This window comes from Piliocolobus tephrosceles, chromosome 7 (genome assembly GCF_002776525.5).
Source record: "Piliocolobus tephrosceles isolate RC106 chromosome 7, ASM277652v3, whole genome shotgun sequence".
In the NCBI taxonomy this organism is placed as follows: domain Eukaryota; kingdom Metazoa; phylum Chordata; class Mammalia; order Primates; family Cercopithecidae; genus Piliocolobus; species Piliocolobus tephrosceles.
This window is the reverse complement of record NC_045440.1, coordinates 17,024,170-17,045,816: the sequence shown is the minus strand read 5'-3', so window position 1 is coordinate 17,045,816 and position 21,647 is coordinate 17,024,170. Positions and strand designations below refer to the sequence as shown.

The following is a 21,647-nucleotide window of genomic DNA, read 5'->3' as shown; positions in this document are numbered from 1 at the left end:
AAGTAATCTTTGTGACCTTGGTTTAGACAATGATTTGCTACATATGATACAGAAAGCACAAGAGACCAAAGGAAAAACAGATAATTTGGATTTCAGCAAAATTAAAAACTTTGGTGCTTCAAAAGACACTATCAATTAAGTGAAAAATGACCACTCAGAGAATGGGAGAGAACATTTGCAAAGTATGTATCTAATAAAGAACTTATATCCAGAATAGATAAAGAACTCCTACAACTCAGTAATAAAAAGACAAATAATTCAGCCATCAAATGGGCACGTCTCTAAAAAAGATGCACGAATGGCCAAAAAACACATGACAAGGTGCTCAACATCATTAGTCATTAGGGAAATGCAAATGAGAATCACAGTGAGATACCACTTCTAGGATGTCTGTAACAATGAGCAGACAATAATAGAATCTTAGACATTGCTTGTAGCAATGTAAAATTGTGCAGTTGCTTTGGAAAATTGTTCAGCAGTTTATTAAAATATTAGACATAGATTTACTATATGATCCAGAAATTTCACTCCTAGGTGTATACAGAAGAGAATCAAAAATATATGTAGACCAGATGCGGTGGTTCATGTCTGTAATGCCAGCACTTTAGGAGACCAAGGCAGGCGTATCCTTTGAGCCCAGGAGTTTGAGACCAGCCTGGGCAATGTGGTGGAACCCCACCTCTGCCAAAAAAAAAAAAAAAGAAAATTAGCTGGGCATGGTGGTGCATGCCTGTGCCTGTAGTCCCAGCTACTCATGAGGCTGAGGTGGGAGAATGGCTTGAGCCCAGGAGGTCAGGGTTACAGTGAGCCATGATCGTGCCACTGCACTCCAGCCTGGGTAACAGAGTGAGACCCTGTCTCAAAGAAAAGAAAGAAAAGAAAAAATATATTTAGACCCTGAAACTTGTGTACACATTTTTTACTCATAGCAGCCAACAAGTGGAAACAGCTCCAGTATCTCATCAATTGATGAATGGCCAAAGTAAAGACTGTTCGCTTGTGATGACATATTATGTGGCAATAATAAGGAATGAAGTTCTCAGCCAGGCTCAGTGGTGCATACGTGTAGTGCAGCTACTTGGGAGGCTGAAGTGGGAGGTTTGCTTGAGACCAGCAGTTTGAGACCAGCCTGGGAACCATAGAGAGACTCTGTCTCTCTTTATAGATACAAAATAATAATTAAAAAAAAGGAAGGAAATTCTGATACATGATACGACATGAGTATACCTGACAACCTTGTCCTAGGTGAAAGAAGTCAGACCCATAATGCCGTGTATTGTATGATTGCATTTATATCAAGTGTCCAGACTAGACAATTCCATAGAGACAGAAAGTGTATTGGTAGTTACCAGGGGCTGAGAAAAGCTGACCTGGGGAGTGGCTGCTTATGGATACAGAGTTTTTTTGGGGGAGTGATAAAAATGTTCTAGAATTAGATAGTGGTGATAGTTGTACAGTTTTGTGAATATACTAAAAATGACTGAATCTTAAAAGGTGGAACCATGAAAAGACCTACTGCATTCCTTACTGAAAGAAATAAAATGTCAATATTCCACCCTAGGAAGACGGCTCTTTATTGTTTTTAGCTGTCGTCTTTTTCAATTCATTGTTTGAAAAGTCGCTTCGTTTTCAGATGTCAGCAAGCTACAGTTTATTAGTTCTGTCTTCCATAGAAGGTATTCTAAATGCTATCACAGAGAAGTGCTTGTTAGATTCCATCAACACTTGATTCGAATGTAATTTTAAAAATATATTTCAGGTCAGGAATGGTGGCTCACGTGTGTAATCCCAAGGTCAAGGCAGGAGGATCATCTGAGGCCAGGAGTTTGAAACCAGCCTGGGCAACACAGTGAGACCCCATCTCTGCAAAAAATAAAAACGTTAGCAGGGCATGATGGTGCGCACCTGTGGTCCCAGCTCCCTGAGAGGCTGGAGTGGGAGGACCACTTGAGCGGAGGAGTTTGAGGCTGCAGTGAACTATGATCGCACTACTGCACTGCAGTCTGGATGATAGAGTAAGACCCTGTCTTTAAAAAAGAAAAAAAAGTGTATATATTTCAAATTATTTTACAACATGGAATATGAAACAACATATGCTCTCAGATGTATTGCTGTTTAACACACTGGGGGATACCATGTGTTAAATAGCAATACATCTATTATTAGTAATTGTATCAGTAATTAATAATTGTCAGTTATTAGGATAACTGATGTTTCCAAGTTACCTCGTTTAGTGTATGCCTTGGAAATCAAAATTTTTTTTTTTTTTTTGGAGATGGAATCTCACTCTGTCGTCCAGGTTGGACTACAGTGGTGCAATCTTGGCTCACTGCAACCTCTGCCTCCCAGGTTCAAATGATTCTCATGCCTCAGCCTCCCAAGTAGCTGGGATTACAGGCAGAATCAAGTCTTTTTTCAGCCATTTAAGTGTATATATTACAGACATTTATCAAATATTTCACAAAATACGAAGGTTGTAACTCTGCAGTAGTTTAAAAATGGTCACAATGGCCAGGCACGATGGCTCATGGCTGTAATGCCAGCACTTTGGGAGGCAGAGGCGGGTGGATCATGAGGTCAAGAGATCGAGACCATCCTGGCCAACATGATGAAACCCCATCTCTACTTAAAAAAAAACACAAAAATTAGCTGGGCTGGGTGGCACGCACCTGTAGTCCCAGCTACGCTGGAGACTGGGGTAGGAGAATCGCTTGAACCCAGGAGGTAGAGGTTGCAGTGAACTGAGATCGTAACACTGCACTCCAGCCTAGAAACAGAGTGAGACTCCATCTCAATAAATAAAATAAAATAAAATAAGATAAAATAAAATAAATAAAAATGGTAACAACTAATGTCCTCTTTCATAAAGTAGAAGTGAGTACACTGTTTTTCCAGCATAGATGAGGGTTTTCATGATACAAAGTAACCAAAACTAAGTTCAGAAGAAGACTGGATACTGGGACTGATAGGACTATAACTGCTCTCCGTAAACCCCCAATTTAAAGTTTTGGTTTGTCAGAATGTCCCCATCTTCAGTTCTCACTAGCTATCATTTTAACAAGAAAATATTATAAATTTGGTTCAATACAGTGAAGATATACTAATTAAATGCTGTTTACTTCATAAATTGTGGTTCTTCATAAGATGCCACTAAAATTTTATGCAGGTGGTGATCTTACTAATATGTAGAATCTAAAATGTTGAACTCTTGGAAGCAGAAACTAGAATGATAATTACCAGGGACTGGCAGGTGGTGGGATTGGGGAGGTGTTGGTCAAAGGATACAAAATTATAGATAGATAGGAGGAATAAATCAGGAAGTCTGTTGTAGAACATGGTGACTATAGTTAATAACAATGTATTGTAAACTTGAAAATTGCTGAAAGAGTAAGTAGATTTCAGATGTTTTTACTACACACCAAATATTTGAGGTAAAGTACTGGTATGTTGTTAATTAGCTTGATTTAGCTACTCTACAAGTGTATGCATATATTAAATGCATACATATACACTCATGTATAATACATATATAAACTTTATATATGTAAACATACGTGTGTATATATATAAACAAACTATTGTCAATTGAGAAAATGAATGAAATGAGAACAGTGAATTTTCTGTGGTTGGGATCCTGGAAATCTTTATCAACACAGTAAGTTTCTCATTCCATGTTGGCTTCATTCTTATTTTTCAGGAATATTTTGAAAGCATTTTTTCCCTCCACAGAAACCCAACAATGAAGGGGAGACTTCTGGCAGAAAAAATACTGACTGAGTTTAAATAGATGATAAGTGTTTTGCAGAGGCTGTCTCAGAGATTGCACTGCACAGATATTGCTGGCTGGGTCATAGGGCTCTTTAGTGCTATGCCCAATGTAAATATTTTAGTTGCTGTTTTATGAGTGGGATTTGGAAGGTGGTACATATCCTTATCGTAATCCCTTTTTACAAATGAAGCAACTGAGTTACTGAATCCTCACGTATGGGACATCAGAAGCAAAGTTAAATATGGCAGGTGTCATTAGATTGCCCTCTATGCTGAAAGTTTTGTGGTTATACTCATGTAGGCTGAGTAGAAAGGGTCACTGCAGTGTCATGAGAAGTATGTGTTACAGGGTGGTGGGAGGACAGATATAATGCAGTAATCAAGTGAATAAGTATTACTGAGTGCCTAATCTGTGTGAATATGCATCGTTACCTCCTGGACCCTGTCTTTCTACAACAAATCATGCGTCCATTGTGTTCTTTTCATAGGTGATCATGGAGGAAGCACTTTACTCCCACCAAATGTCACAAATGAATTTCCAGAATATGGGACCATGGAGGAAGGTGGAGATGGCCTAAGGGCTTCTCTGGAGTTTGATGGTGAGACTCTGCCATGCCACCCACAAGAGCAGCATGGTGTCCAGCCTCTTACTGGCTGCCACTCTGGGCTCAACAGTGTTACAGAAGGACCAAAAGATGTCAGAGAGGGCCCCTCTCAAAATCACCTCAAGGAACAAAGTTTACAGCCCATTGACTCTTTGATTTCAGCTCTGAAAGCCACAGAAGCCAGAATCATTTCCGGAACATTACAGGCTACAAAGGTACTGGACCAAGATGCTGTTTCTAGTTTTTCAGTTCAGCAGGTGGAAAAAGAGCTGGACATTGCCAGTCATAAAACACAGAGAGTCAACAAACTGCTCCCTGCTGGCCAAAAAAAATCACCAGAAATACCTCTTTCAGCTGAAGTAACGACGGAGGAAAGTTTTTATTTGAGCATCCAGAAGGATCTGACCGCGCTGTTAACTGGAGACACTCAGGCAGAGCTTTCCCAGATAATGAATAATGGGAGGAAGGGGGCTGTCTGTGTGCAGGAGCCATCTTGTCCTGTGGCCTCCCTCGGGAGCTCAGCAGTGACCTGCCACTCGGCAGGCAGTGTTGGTTTCTTAAAAGAGCAGAGGTCTGCTCTTGGGAGAGAGCACCCAGGGGCATGTGATCAAAGCAGCTCCATGGGACGCCCAGGCCGGGTCAAACATGTGGAATTTCAAGGAGTGGAGGTACTGTGGACAGGAGGAGATAAGAGAGAGACCCAGCATCCTGTTGATTTTGAGACATCACTGCAAAGAACAGCCTCTCCTGAAAGCAAAGAGTTTTCCAAAGTGCCATGCCGTCTCATCTCATCAGCTGGTTTGTGTAATTCAAGTCATTTAACTGACAATGTCTGGGATGAGTCCTGGAAAGCTCCTTCAGAGAGGCCTGGCACTAGCTCGGGGACATTTTCCCCTGTGCATCTTGATGAGAGTGGAGAGGATGAAGTCTTCCTAAAGGAACACAAACAGCATCTTGAGAAGACACCTGTACCAGAGAGAGACAAGGAAAGGTGAGCTCCCAGAGCAGCTGTCTGAGATGCCTGGTACTTATCATAGAAAACCATTATCCTATGCTTGATATGAGAACTCAATCACAGAATGTTGGGTCCTTGTTATCATAGAATATAAGAGGAGCTACTATAAGCTAGGTCCTTCTAAGCTAAGATTCCTCCTAAGCTTCTCAGATATTAAAGTGATCACGTTATAAAGTCATCCATTAGGCAGGGACCAGGGAAACAGAGTTCTGAACAGACTGTGAACACTAAACTGTGAATTCTTTTCTGACATTTTCTTAACATTTGACAGATTTCAAGTTTTCCAACATCAAGGTAAGTAACATACTCCACCGTAATCTTTAAGAACATGAAAAGGTTTGGACTCTTTTGACACACCCTATGTAGCCGGTACTTCCAACCTTGGCATTTCTTCTGGGTATAACACCAATGCCTTCAGTCCAGCCTACATACATGTATGTACACAGGGGTTCTGGGCCCACTCAATTTCCTTTGTTTGTTTGTTTGTTTATTTATACAGAGACAGGGTCTCGTTCTGTCGGCTGGAGTACAGTGGTGTGATTATGGCTCACTGCAGTCTTGACCTTCCAGGCTCAAGAGATCCTCCCATCTCAGCCCTCTGAGTAGCTGGGACTACAGATGTGTGTCTCCACGCCTGGCCTACTGTTGTCTTCTTTGTAGAGATGGGGTCCCACTGTGTTGCCCAGGCTGTTTCAAACTCCTGGCATGAAATGATCCTCCCACCTTGGCCTCCCTAAATGGTGGGATTACAGGCGTGAGCCACTGTGCTGGCCCCTTCCTCTGTTTAGAAATGACATCTCAGGGGGTCCGAAGTGGATTTTATAATTCAGTTTATCCCTGGTATTCACATGGGAATTTCTTCTTCTCACAAGTAGCATATATTTTGATTTATGGCTTTTATTATTATTTTTTAATTATACTTTGAGTCCTGGGCTACATGTGCAGAACGTGCAGGTGTGTTACATAGGTATACATGTGCTCTGGTGGTTTGCTGCACCCATCAACCCGTCATCTACATTACGTATTTCTCCTAATGCTATCCCTTCCCTTGCCCCCCACCCCCCTGACAGGGCCCAGTGGGTGATATTCTCCTCCCTGTGCCCGTATGTTCTCATTGTTTAACTCCCACTTACGAGATTTATGGCCTTTATGAGTGAAACTTGGCGTCATGTGGTATTTCCTGGTCTTTCTCTGCATTTCTGACATCTACACTGGCTTAGACCGTGGATAAATGGCAGCCATGACCCATCTTTCTCCACTCCCTTCGATCGTAGTCATTTGTTATGTACTGTACCTCTAATTGGTACCATCTTTTCTTCTGTCAGTCCTCATGACACCATGTTTTATAGTTTATACAGGAGAGCATCTGTGTCAAAGCTGACGGTTGTTTCTGGTTTTCTTGTTTGGTGTAAGGAAATGCCTTTTCCTCTGCAGTTAACAAACCCACTGAGAGTGTTGCTCCTTTGGGATCGCTGGCAGGATCCTTCCCACTCCCCTCCCCAACCCATCAGCTCTCCAGACCTCCCTCCAAAGCGGCCTTGATATGTGGCATGTGGCCCAGTGTTTATATTCCCACTGGAATATATACTTTTACTGTTGTTCAGATTAATAATTCATTCCTCTTTTCTTCCCACAAATGTTTTTCGGCTGTCTCCTATGTCCTGACACTGCAAGATGCTGGGCATGAAAGAATGTTCAAAATAGATGCGGCTCACGGTTACTGTCCTCATGGAATTTATGGCTGAAGATAAACCTTGATCACATAAACATGCTAATAGGTATAGGATCACAAAGTGTGCTAGGTTCTGTGAAGGAAAAGAACAGAGACCTACGAGAAAGAATAATTTGGATGGAGGGGAGAGGCCAATTCAGTTGATAGCTTGGACAAAGCTTTTCTGTGGAAATGGAAATTAAACTGAGACGTGAGGAAGGAATAAGTTTGCCAGGCAGAAAAGGGGTTTGAAGAATATTCGAGGCAGAGGGAACAGCGTGTTGACAGGAGGCTGCTGAGCTCCCTGACTAGTGTGTGCTTCCTGCAGGTGTGTGAAGCCAAGGCCTGTGCCAGGCTTGAAGATTTGAAACTCCACCTGTGTGGCTGGTGCCTGAAGAGCAGGGGAGGCTGGGCATGGGGGCTCACACCTGTAATCTCAGCACTTTTGGAGGCCGAGGCAGGTGGATCACCCGAGGTCGGGATTCGAGACCAGCCTGGCCAACATGGTGAAACCCCGTCTCTGCTAAAAATACAAAAATTAGCCCGGCGTTGTGTTACGTGCCTGTAATCCCAGCTACTTGAGAGGCTGAGGCAGGAGAGTCACTTGAACCTGGGAGGCGGAAGCTACAGTGAGCTGAGATTGCACCAACGCATCCCAGCCTGGGTGACAGAGTTAGACTGCATCTCAAAAAAAGAGGACGGGAGAATGGGGTTCAGTGAGTGTGGAGAGGTGGGGAGGAGCATCGTCTTAGGAACGGTCCAGTTTATGCCAAGTGCAGTGGGAAGCCATTAAGAACATAGCATTTGGTCCATGGCTGACCTTCAGTATTTAAAAACAACAAACCAATTGCAATGTTGAATGTGGATTCCAGTAATACCTGGGAATGTGGATGACTTATGAGATGCTTAGATAATTCCTATTTCTATTTTTTTCCTATTTGTAGGAATCTGAGGCTCAGAGAGGTTAAGTAAAGTTGCTTCAGGTGATACAGCTAGTAATTGAGAGAGCCAAAGTTCAGCTTCCGGTTTTTCTAACTCTTGACCTCTTGCTCTTCCTAGTTATCTATCTCCCAAGTTTTTTTACTTAGTTATCCTAATGTTCATTTTTAATATTTGAAGAACATGCTGCATATTCATTGTTCACATTTGTGTGCCGAAGTGAATGCCCCACCCTGTATATTGACTTTTGAGCTGTTTCTGATCTCGCAAGGCTTTGGTTAACCTTGGCTTCTGTTGGCTTTTGTTAGGCTGTTCCTTGGCTGTCTAATTTTGGACGTGAAATCTCTCTGCAGTGCTGCTCTGTTGTCAGCAGGGGGCAGCTCTTGGCTTCTGATGTAGTCATCTGCTTGAGAGCATTTGGCCTTATTTAAATCAGAAAGTATTAATCAACTGATGAAAGTTTGGTGTATTTTTACCAAAATTTTGCCGTATCAAGTTTACATGATATATTTATCTGATTCTGTTATAATTAGGAATGCTGGTAGTTGCAAATAATCTGAATGTGCACGGTATAGTTGGCTAAAATGAGAATTGAATATTTTATTCATACATTCACTGGACCAGATGTATTCACACATTAGGAAACTAGTTTGAAACTTTATTAAATCATTTATAGTGTCCTAGCCACATATATGGGTGAGAATTTTTCAACCTGATTATGTTTCATAGCTTCCTTCCCAAATATGTTCAGATGTAAGTCAATGAATAGAAGAGTTAGATCTTCAGAATGTTGTCCTTTTTATATGATTGAAGGGGGAAAAATAAAGACATTAACCTAATCTTGGAATTCCTCACCCTTATTTACTTTCCAGGATCACTGAACAAGAGGAGCACGTTAAGGGGGAAGATGAAGACATCCTCGGGCCTGGATATACGGAGGACTCCACTGATGTGTACAGCTCCCAGTTCGAAACCATTTTGGACAACACTTCTTTATACTACAGCGCGGAGTCCCTGGAGACGTTGTACTCAGAGCCTGATAGCTATTTTAGCTTTGAAATGCCCCTCACTCCAATGATACAACAGCGCATTAAAGAAGGTGGTCAGTTCTTGGAGAGGACATCAAGGGGAGGACTTCAGGATATCCTGAGTGTGTCAGCAGATGGTGGAATCGTGATGGGCTATTCTAGTGGGGTCACCAATGGGCTGAATGATGCCAACGACTCCATCTACACAAAAGGCACCCCGGAGATTGCTTTCTGGGGAAGGTACTCGTCCCATTCTCATACATTTCATACTGGTGGTTTTTGTAGGATTTCTTCTTTGGGAATCTGAGTATGGGATATGTTTGTAAATCATCTGGCCAATTTCTGTGGATATAAGCCAATGATGTGAGTAAAAAGTAATTTGAGTTTTAGGGCAGGAAGGACACACCTTAGTGGTTTGTGAAATTGGCAAACTGTGATCATTTTAGTCTGTGGTATTTCCTGGATGACTATATATAAATTGGATACCAAACAAATATTTGGGGATGATGAGTGAGGTATCAGCTCCGACAATGGCAGTGACGTGATGCTGTGAAAAGAACACTGAGAGATCGTAGCTTTAGTTTGGCACTGAGGGTGGTCGATGACTTCAAGAAGGTTATTTGATTAGTTCAGAGATTCCTTCATTGGAAACTAAAGTGGTGGACTCTACAGTCAGCAAAATCTCTTACAGTCTTTTGCTCTGAGAGGTCCTATTCTGTCCTCCTGTTCCAGACATGTTGAAGGAAGGATCCAATTAGACAGATGCTTGAGAGAGCTGATATCTTGGTCTAGGCTGCGTATTTATTTTCTCTCTCTACTTTAGGATTTTAGTCTATCTGGGAGATAAAATGACACATTTTGTACGTTGTGTGCACCTTGCCTGTCATCTGGGGATTCCACATCTATTTATGGATTACCCAGCATTTCATTTCTTCATGCTCGTCATCCTCAGGTTATCTACCTGCGACAATTTTATGAATTTTGTTTTGATACATTTGTGTGTGTGTGTATATGTGTGTGTGTGTGTATGTTTGTATGGAGCTGGTGGGGGGTGTTAAATGGTGATCAACTATTTTAAAACTGTTTAAAGTTGTATGAAATAATACCAGTGCTTTTTGTTTAAAAAAAAAAAAGCTAGTAATACAGGTTTTCAATGCACCTCTCTTTTTGGGCAGTCTGTCCTGTGCTGAGCATTTTCTATAACCAATTTGAAGGTTAATAGTTCATTGGATGAGCAAATTCAGGATTGGCACCTTGTGACACTGTAGCGATGCATTTCCTTGTGAAAATGGATTGTGGATATCGGTTGTCTTATTGGGTCACAGTGAGAATAAAAAGAACAAGGTGTCCAAACCACAAGATTTTGGTCTGAATTACTTGGGCAAGCCACTTATTTTCTGTGAAAGTTGATTTATTTATTTACGAAATGGGGTTAACGATCCAGTGTGTTGTGAGGCCGTGAGATTTAAAGGGTTAATAGAGACTAAAGCAGCTCACACAGGACGTGGTACAATGCAGAGCCTGGGTAAATGTGTGCATATGAACTGGTTGCCTGGTTAGTCCACATCTAGACTTCCTGTATCTCTGAGATCAGAATGTCTGTCAGTGGAAGAGTCCTGGAGAGGAAGCATCCCTGAAAACTGTCCCTGCAAGGGGGTGCTCCTCGGCGGAGGGTGCCACCTTAGTCCTCCCCTTTCACCATCATCTCTGAGAACTGCAAATTGTGATAAAATGCTGTAGGAAAGGTTTGCAGATAATTTCATGGAAATCCCAACTCAGTTTTCTGGGGTGAGTGGAAGTTGTGTCTATTACAGACCAAACATGGTTTGGGGAACTGAAGCATTTTGGGCCGAGAGGCTTCACTGCAGAAGCCACAGGGAGTGGTTGTAAGTGAAGCCAAGAGATGAACATCAGTGAAGTAATTGGGTGAAAGATTTGTTAAATGTGCGGCTCGTGCACTTAGAACGGAGGTTGTCATCGTTTGGGCCAGCATGGGTGCCAGTCACGAGGATGGACAGAGTTAAATAGTTGGGAGAGAGTATTGGAGTAGGTTATAGTGTTTTAGCATCTCAGATTTAAACACTGGTATCCTTCAGGCCGTGTTGAGATAAAGTTTCAGCTGTGTCCCTTCATTGTCAAACCAGATCTTGTCTAGTAGTAAAGGACCACATTCTAGTGCTGAGTGACAAGCACCTTGGAGACGTGCCGGCTCACCTCTCCCCGAGCCCGGCCACTCCTCCTGTACAATTCCTGACGGTGGTCATCCAAGCACTGCCAGTGGCTTGGACAGACAAGCTTGGCGGGACCCCCCATTTTGTGTTATTTGAGGTTGGCATATGATAGTAAGTGGTTATAGGTGGAGGAAGCTTTATTTTCTGATGTATGCCTCTATTCAAGGTTAAAAGGTGGGGCAGGTTTAATGATCCTAAGAAATTTTAAGGAAACTGGAAAACTCGTATTTTTCTTTACACCCTTCTGCCTTCCTTGGTGATTTGGAGAAGCTGCAACCACAAAAGAATTGTGTTAGTATTGTGGGTTAGAGAATTAGGACATTTTACTACTTGAAAGGGCCTGAGATAGCTTTTTAAAAATTTTTTTTAAAATAATATAGAATCTGTGTTCCAGTTTGGTAGGATATATTACCCAAAGCCACGTGGCTGTCTTGTGACAGATACTGTACTGGAATTCAAGTTGTCTGACTCCTAGACCAGATTCATTCACTGTGCTGGGTGTTGGTTGTCTCATATTGTTATTCTTCTTTTGATCTGATTTCTCTCATGTCATGTGTCAATAAAGCCGGAAGTCTGAGATGATCTGTTTTCAAGAAACTAAGTTCTCAATGTAGAGCTGCTTGGTGGTGGTGGTGGTGGCAGTGTATGCGTTCAATTTGAGGGAAAATTTACCAGGTCAATAATAAACATGTTTCCACGTATTTTTAAAGCAATCAGTGAGCTGGCCTTTTAAAATTTCATCTATGTTAAAATATCCCTCTGCCGAGGTAAGGAAGTGGACATTGAGGTATTAAGCCTGTCCTGAGCCAAGCACTGAGGGCCCAAGTGTTAGAATTAAAGGAAAAAAATAATTTCAATTGTATTAATATATTTACAAAAGAAAAGTGGTAAGTAAAAGCAGTGCGCATGCCTCCATTCCATCTGTGTTCACCTGCCTCTCCTGCTTCCTTGCTAGAGGTGGGGGTCTGAGCACATTGGATAAAGTGAGCTCTGAGGAAGGCACAAAAGACAAGGAATAACACTAATGAATTCTCCCCCTGATCATGCCTCCTTGATATTTGGTAGACATGAACCAAGGAAATTAAGTATTGTTTTAATGTATAAAGTGTTAGTCATTAGCTTGTAAAAAAAATTATTACTTTAGCTAGTCTCTGAATATAATTGTGTGTCATATGTAGCCCATAGGTTGTATTTATTTAGTAAACACATGATGTTTGGTTCTCATCATGAGCTAGGAGGAAGGAAGGAACTATTAGTGTTCTAATTTTCCAAATAAGGAAACCGAGGTACAGAGAGGCTGAGTCAGTTGCTCAAGGTCACACAGATGATAAGTGGCATACTCAGCCCTCGAACATAGGCGGTCACCCTCCAGAGCCCGTGCTCTTACTGGACTGTGCTGAACTGGACCAAGGGATAATGATTTCATGGTAGATCCAGAACAAGACCAGATATCTTCAACAAAACAAAAATATATTTGCTTTGGTATTGCCTAGATTTCCTTTTAAATCCTTTTCTGTTTCAACATCTGTCTTTACTTTGTCACTAAAGATTATTTCAGTGGCAGTATTACACGGTGATTTTTTCTGAACACGGGATGACATTGTTCTCGGCTGAACTGCTCTTTTAAAGAAAGGTGAGAGAGGTGGGGAAAGCTGACTGGGGTGTTGTAGCACTTAGTTCTTTCCCTCAGAAATGCCTTCCAGGCTTGGGCTCAGCCATCCTTTGGTGGCCAGAGGGACGTTGTTCATCCCTGTTCCTCTCTCTGCTCAAGTCAAAGAAGAAAATATTCCAAATCTATAATATTCTAGTATCCAGTTGGGAAAGACTTTTTTTTTTTTTTTTCAGTGCCAGTCTATTTGTCTTCAAAAGTATTCAATACCTTTGTGACATCAAGCAGCTCACTCTGTGTAAGGTGAAAAAGCCTCTTAAAATCCTGGAATAAACCTGGATAGACTATTAGATTGCCACAAACGTAATTAAGGTTTTTGTCATTACTTTCAATGGTAAACTGCAATTACTTTTGCACCAGCCTAATACATTCTCCCAGGTGCTCTGCCTGCCTGTTGATCAGTGAGCCACATGTCAGCCAGAAACAGCTCACCCTACGCATGAAACACAATATTTTAATGCAGAAGCAAAGAGAAGCATCCCCTCCCTGTGTGGTCCAGCTCCATGGCACTCAGGCTGACCAGGGGTCAGTGGTGCTGTGTGAAGTCCTGTCACATGGCTCCAAAATTAGAAAGGATAATTAGAGACTTACAGTTACACCCGTTTCAATGGGTTCCTTTGTGTCTGGGTGCTTCTCACTCACCGGCTTATCAGCGGATGACCACAGCTCCAATCAGTAAGTTCTTAAGGCACAAATGTTGTCACTGTGACCATCAACAGAGCTGAATATTGTCCCTTTCCATTGAGCTTGGGTTTGGACAGGAGAAAAAGAAATAACAAATACAGTGACATGGCAGGAACTTGTTTTTTGGTTCCCTGAAATATATGAAGCTTGTTTTTGAGATAACCTTTGTAGTGTGATAGATCTATTTTATATCTTAGCTTCCTAGTTTTCCTTTCAGATCTTGCTCAGGATACCAGCGGTACGGCGGAACAGGTGAATTACATCTGCGTGCAGCTGATCTGCCTGAGGGAAGCACTTCAGTCTGTCTTCAGCTCACTCTGAATTTAATAGTTGTGGGGACTTTTTTGCCTTGCTCTTATTTTTTTCTCCCCTTTCTCAAATGGAACGCAGTGTTTGGAAATTACTCTCTTTCTTCCTCAGTTTTTCTTTATCCATATTGTTTGTCCGCTTAGGAAGAATTCATGTGAAAGAAGGAGTACAAATTTGTTGAAATGCGATTTGAAAAACTGTTTCAGCATCCCAGTTTAAACTTGCCACTTTAATATAATATATAAATATAAAAGAATAAATTAAAAATAATGTGACATTAGTGAAGCTGGTGACAGAGAACAACATTTTGATGTTGTGAAATTGGAGATATCTGGCTGCCCAAGGGTGAGGAGTGGGCTGAGGGTGGGACTGTGAGGGGCTCACACAGGAGCCCTTAGGTTTTACTTATGTGTCCTTCTAATGCCATCTCTGTAGAAAATGTGCCCTGTAAGGTCAGTTTCCTGGCAGCTCTTCTGTGCTTTGTCCCTTCTCCAACAGTGGGTCGATTGTCAGGGAGCCCAGGATGGAAGCTAAGTGCACTGGTCCTTGGTTGTTCTTTCAGTGCCCTTCAGACAGCCCTTGCCCTATTGGTCTTGTGCCCTCCCTGTTTGGTCCCTCTTTTATAAATTAGCGATGACCTCAGGAAATGGTCCTGGATTTGAAATAGCTATTCCTGCAGACATTCTAATTCTGTGGTTTAAACCTTAAAACAAACCGAAGTCATTCCCTGGATATTGGTGGCTACTGGTCTGAAGAGCATGGTGGGGCGCCTGTTACTTGGATGAGCTTTGATCAAAGAATGGCATCAAATGATAACGGACATTGGAGGTATGAGTGATTACAAGGAGAATCATTGGTCTAAATAGAAACTGGAATGGTGGTTAATACTTTAATTGATCGAGATGATACAGCAATATTTTTATTCCTGTATCAGTACGCTATTTAACTTTTAAAGGAAGCAGTATTCATGTTAGCAGAGGTCTCTTAGCACCATATTTGCAACACTGGATGTTATCCATTGAGCCTTGGTTTGGGGAGGAAAAAAAGACACCTACTTTCCTGAGTAAATCGTTCTCTGAAGGTGTTTTACACAGTAGTACAAATTTGCCTGAACTCCAAAGGGGCTGGTTTACAGTACTTTAATCTTGTTTTTCACTTTATAAGCTCGCTGTAAACTGAAATACAGAGCTACAGGCAAACCTCATTTTATTGCAGTTAGCTTTATTGCTCTTTGAAGATACTCTTTTTCTTTTTTTTAATTCAAATTACAGATTTATGGCAGCCCTGCCTCACACAAGTCTGTTGGTGCCATTTTTTCTGATAACAGGTGCTCACTTTGTGTCTCTGTGTCACATTTTAGTAATTATCTCAGTAATTCGGGCTTTTTCATTACTGTTAAATCTGTTATGGTGACCTGTGGTCAGAGATCTTTGATGTCACTATTGTCATCGTTTTGGAGCACCACAAACCATGCCCATATAACATGGCAAACCTTATCAGTTGGTTTTGCGTGTTCTGATCGCTCCATGAAACCAACTGTTCCTGCCCCCTCTCCCTCTCCTCGGGCCTTCCTATTCCCTGAGACACACAATATTGAGATTAGGACAGTTAGTGACCCTGCAGTGCCTCTAAATGTTCAAATGAAAGGAAGAGTTTCATGTCTCTCACTTTAACTAAAATTCTAGAAAGGATTAAACTTGGTAAGGAAGGCATGTTGAAAGCCAAAATACGCTGAAAGCTAGACCTCTGGCACCAATCAGCCAAGTGGTGAATGCAATGAAAAGTTCTTGAAGGAAATTAAAAGTGCTGCTTCATTGAACCCATGAATAATACAGAAGAAAAACGGCTTATTTCTGGATAGAGAAAGTTGTAATGGTCTGGATAGAATATCGAATCAGTCACAATGTCTCCTTAAGCTGAAGCCAGAGCAAGGCTCTAACTCTCTTCAATTCTCTGAAAGCTGAGAGGTGAGGGAACTGCAGCCAGAAAGCTGGAAGCCAGCAGAGATTGGTTTATGAGGTTTAAGTAAAGAAGCCATCTCCATAACATAAAAGTACTAGGCGAAGCAGCAGGTGCTGATGTAGAAGCTGCAGCGAGTTATCCAGATCTAGCTGGGAGAGTTGATAGAGGGAGCTACACTAAACAACACATTTTCAATGTAAACCAAATAGCCGTCTATTGGAAAAAGATGCTGTCTAGGACTTTCTTAACTACAGAGTACGAGGCATTGCCTTTTCTTAAAGCTTGAAAGGACAAGCTGACCCTTGTTAGGAGCTAATACAGCTGGTGACACTTAAGTTGAAGTTAGCGTTCATTTTCCATTCTGAAAATCCCACGGCCCTTCAGAATTATACTTAAATCTACTCTGGACTGGCGTGGTGGCAAACACCTGTAATCCCAGCACTTTGGGAGGTCGAGGCGGGCAGATCATCTAAGATCAGTAGACCAGCCTGACCAACACGGTGAAATCCCTTCTCTACTAAAAATACAAAAATTAGCTGGGCGTGGTGGTGGGTGCCTGTAATCCCAGTTACTCGGGAGGCTGAGGCAGGAGAATCACTAGAACCCAGGAGGTGGAGGTTGCGGTGAGCCGAGATGGTGCCTTTGCACTCCAGCCTGGACAGCAAGAGCAAAACTCCGTCTCAGAAAAAAAAAAAAAAAACAAACAAAACAACTACTGTACCTGTGCTCTAGAAATGGAAGTACAAAGGCTAGATAACAGCACATCTGCTGACAGCATGGTTTACTGACTATTTTCAGCCCACTGTTAGGACCTACTGCTTAGGGGGAAAAAACGGAAAAAAGATTTCTTTCAAAATACTACTGCTACTCATTGACAAGATGCCTGGTCACCCAGGAGCTCTGATGGAGCTGTACGGAAAGACTGATGCTGTTCTCTTGCCTGCCCACACAATATCCATTCTGCAAGCCGTGGATCAAGGAGTAATTTTGACTTTGAACTTTTCTGGAAGGAATGTATTGTGTGAAGCTGTAGCCACTATAGATAGTGATTCCTCTGACGGATCTGGGCAAAGTCAGTTGAAAACCTTCTGGAAAGGAGTGACCATTCTAGATGCTATTAAGAACATTTGTGATTTGTGGGAGGAGGAGGTCAAAATAGCAACATGAATAGGAATTTGGAAGATGTTGATTCCAACCTTCATGAATGACTGAGTGGCTCGAAAGTTCCAGTAGATCAAGCAACTGCAGATGTGGTGGAAATAGCAAGTGAACGAGAAGTGGAGCCTTAAGATGTGACTGAATTGCTGCAGTGTCGTGAGAAAACTTTAATAAACGAAGAGTTGCTTCTTAGGGGTGAATAAAGAAAATGGTTTCTCGAGGTGAAGTCTACTCTTGATGAAAATGCTATGAACCTCATTGAGATGACTACAAAGGATTTGGAATATTTCATAAACTTAGTTAATAAAACAATGGCAGGGTTTGAGAGGATTTTCTTTAATTTTGAAAAAAAAAAAAAGTTCTGTCGTGGGTGAAAGACTATCAAGTAGCCTCACGGGCTACAGAGAAATATTTTATGAAAAGAAGAGTCCATTGATGCAGCACACTTCATTTTTGTCTTGTTTTCAGAAATTGACACAGCCACCCCAACCTTCTGCAACCACCACCCTGATCAGTCAGCAGCCATCAACACTGAGGCAAGTCCCTCCGTCAGCAAAGATTAGGACTTGCTGAATACTCAGATGATCATTAGCATTTTTTAGCAATTAAGTTTGTTTTTAGATGAAAGTATGTACACTGTTGTTTTCAGACATAATGCTGCTGCACACTGAGAAACTACAGCGTAAACCTAACTCTTATCGGCACCAGAAAATCCAGAAATTTGTATCACTTGCTCTATTGTGCTATTTGCCTTATTGCAGCATTCTGGAATTGAACCAGCAGTATATCCAAGGTATGTCTGTCTATTGAATTGGCTGAAGCTGTTAGCAGAGCCTTCATTTTTTAGCACTTGAGACAGGCAGTGGCCATGGCGCAAGGGAAGGTAAATATGTTTCTCATGAATGCTAATGAGGATTGATATTAAACTATCCTGTCTAATGTTAGATAAATGCTTCCATTTCGTAATCCCCATACCTCATATGCTGTTTCTTATGCTTGTGCCTGATGCTCTGTTTGCAGGTATTCTACTGGTCTCTGAATCTAAAATTTTTTTTTTTTTTTTTTGAGACGGAGTCTTGCTCTCTCGCCCAGGCTGGAGTGCAGTGGCCGGATCTCAGCTCACTGCAAACTCCTCCTCCCGGGTTTACGCTTTTCTCCTGCCTCAGCCTCCCGAGTAGCTGGGACTACAGGCGCCCGCCACCTCGCCCGGCTAGTTTTTTGTATTTTTAAGTAGAGACGGGGTTTCACCGGGTTAGCCAGGATGGTCTTGATCTCCTGACCTTGTGATCCGCCCGTCTCGGCCTCCCAAAGTGCTGGGATTACAGGCTTGAGCCACCGTGCCCGGCTGAATCTAAAATTAAAAGAAAGGAAAGCCTTATAAATCACACACACGGAACTCCTGCGATTTTCTGGTGTTTTTACTAACCATCTTGCCAACCAACAGCATTCACTTGGGAACTTATTAGAATTGCAGAAACCCAGGCCCCACCCTGACCTACTACATTAGAATCTGCATTTTAACAAGAGGTCCACGTGGTTTCCATTCACGTGGAAGTTTGCAAAGCACTGGTCTACAACAGTGGTCCATGCAGCAAACCTTGAGTAGTAAAGCTATAGTACAGTGTTCTCAAACTTGATTGCACATTAAAATCAGACAGGGAGCTCTGTAAGCTTCTCATCTCCAGGCTTCACCGTCAGAGATTCTATTTGTTAGAGTAGCACCTGGACATGAATAGCTTTAAATGCTTCCCAGGTGATTCTGATGTGCAGCCTAGGTTCTCAACCCCTTGCTGCTGCCACGTGTGGGCCTCAGATTAACAGCCATCACCTGCGCCTGGTTAGAAATGTGTCTCAGACATCATCCTAGACCTGCTCGAGCAAAATTTGCATTTTAACACATTCCCAGGTGATCCATGAGCACGTTAAAGTTTGAGAGGCATTTACTGGAAGTTGCTTAGAGGCAGAATACAAAGTTGAGCCAGTCTCTCTTCTCAGCGGGAGTGAGCCCGTTAAAGGTAACTGCTTTTGGAGAGGAGGATTCTTTTGATGGAGGTTTGTAAGAGTGAGTGCTCCTGTCTGTGAACCTGGAAATGATTTCTTCTGTTGTCTTTGGTGTGGTGGTGATAGGGAGTCCATCCAAACGACACCAGCCGAGGTTGGTTGATTTTCCTGCCTAGGAAACAGTATAGTTTGGTGGTAAAGAGTGTGGGTTCTTAAGTCGGAGTGGTTTGGTTCAAATTTTAGTCAATTCTCTCTCTAAATCATTTACTGGCACTTCATGAGTACTCAATAAATGTTGGCTATTATCAGTAATAACAGTGCTTGAAACGTTGTCCTTAAAATCTCTTCAGAGTCACTTAGTATGAAGGGACTGTGGTAAATTCCAATCGACTTGAGATGTTTTTCTGTAATAATAATTCTAAGAGCCTTCAGTTCCTTGACTGAGGAAGTTTAATGATAGATTCTTTTATTGTCTTTATAATTACTCTATTTAGAAGCCCACCTCAACGCAAACAAGGATATTTTCTTGTCAAGAGTAATATTATAAAGTCTTTAGTATAGAGAAAATAAGATGTATTGAATAGTTACGATTGTGAAACAATCCTAAAAGTTCATTATTCATAGTTGACATTCATTTAGCAACTGTTTGAGGATTCAGCACATAGTATTAAAAGTATTATACTTAGCTACAGGCCTGTCCTTTCTGTTAGGCCGTGGTCTTCTCAAGTTCTACGTTTTGGGACTTGGAGAACCCCTGGCATAGTGGCAAGCACATATTGGGCACTCAGTTTTTGTTGAATGAAGAACTTAATGAGCAGCTGCTCTATGGTAGATATCAAGGTGTCTCCCAAACAGGCAGATCACATAACCTCAAAAATAAGTCTAGTGCCGCGCGCAGAGAGCCAGGCTGTACGGTTCCGAGGTGGGGGCTACTTGCATCTTGGGATGTCATGGAGGCCCTTGTGGGGGTGCTGCATTTTGAGGTGGGCTGTGAAGGATGAGTTGGCTGTGTGTACAGGGTTGTGGGTGGCATGGAGCAGGGTGACGTGCCAGATAGAAGGAGCTAAACTATGGCAGAAGGAGTGGCAGCTGCTTGGATTTGGGGATTTGAGAGTGAAGGGAATTGTTAACCTCTTTGCCTCCTGTTCTGTTAATCGTCCAGACTGAACAGGTGTTGCTACACTCAAAGAGGTTGTAACCTTTATGCAGTTGGCTTTCTAAAGCTTCTGTAACATTTGAGGCATACCAAAAAGTGTACACAATAATAAACCCCTGTGATCTCATCATCCCACTTAGGACATAAAAGCATTTCACATGAATTGCAGACTCCTCTCCTCTACGCCGCCAGGTCTGATGCCTCTGTTTCCTTCCCTAGGTAGTGAAGTAACCATGAGCTGTGAACCTCACTGAGCTGTTGATGTTTATCATTCCTTTAGAGATGTGCATCTGTAATCGTGACACAGTGTTGTTTCACACGCTCTTCAACTTCATACACATGCTCTCGTTTCTTTTTGTGAAACGGGCCATTGTGTCTCAGTTCTTTCATGGGTGTAGGTTGCCTTTGCCCGGCAGTGGTGCCTGCTTTTTGAGGACATACCTGTATTTCTAGATTGTCCGTTTTTCTCAGTATTCGAAATTCATTCTTACTGACTCGGCCCTAGTTCGATCGGTTTAATTGCTGTACAGTATTCATTATGTGAACATACTATAACCTGTTTTTTTTCATTGTTCTATTTATGGGCATTTTGACTGTCTTGTTATGTCAGCGTGGCGATGTGCAGAGCCTTCACGTGGCTTTTTGGGCACACATGGAAGAACTTCTCTAGGCTGGGTATATATTTAGGAATAAAATTACTGCATGGTAAGTATAATCATTTTCTGGTGAACCAGAACATTCTTGAAAGGGCATATTACATGGTTTTCGAGTGTATAATTTTTATCCACTTCTGTTTAGAAGTGATGTCTGTGAGTCTGAGGCCACACCTGGGAGCAGCAAGGGGTTGACAACGTAGGCTGCACATCAGAATCACCTGGGAAGTTTTTAACGCTATCCATGTCCGGGTGCTACTCTAACAAATAGAATCTCTGACGGTGAAGCCTGGAGATGAGAAGCTTACAGAGCTCCCTGTGTGATTCTAATGTGCAATCAAGTTTGAGAACACTGTAGCTTTACTCCTCCAGGTTTGCTGCATGGACCACTGTTGTAGACCAGTGCTTTGCAGACTTCCACGTGAATGTAAACCACTTGGACCTCTTGTTAAAATGCAGATTCTAATGTAGTAGGTCAGGGTGGGGTCGGGAATTGTTCAGACCACACCCTAAACTTCTGTGTAGAAAATAATTTTGAGTCTTTTAAATGTCCAGGTCCTGATAATCCCCATATCCCAACAGAAATAGCAGGAGCCCAAGGAAAAGCGTGGAAAAGGGACCGAAGTGAGGCTGGTCTTTTCCCTGTTAGGGGCTGACACACACTCTGCCATCCATTGGTTAGGTCTGGCGACCACGGCTTCCAGTGGCTCTCAGCTCCTGCTGTCCCTGGTTTCTTGGATGCTTCTGTGGCAGTTGTT

The 21,647-nt window shown here is 42.2% G+C and overlaps 1 protein-coding gene across 1 annotated transcript in view; it reads left to right on the top strand.

Annotated features, from left to right (window-relative positions):
* Nucleotides 1-21,647, top strand: part of PSD3 (pleckstrin and Sec7 domain containing 3) — a 483,052-nt gene that overhangs the window by 136,431 nt on the left and 324,974 nt on the right. Inside the window, exons 3-4 of the mRNA XM_023216635.2 lie at nt 4,257-5,364; nt 8,911-9,306. Of these exons, the coding sequence (XP_023072403.1) occupies nt 4,257-5,364; nt 8,911-9,306 (1,504 nt within the window). The remainder of the gene's footprint in view (nt 1-4,256; nt 5,365-8,910; nt 9,307-21,647) is intronic.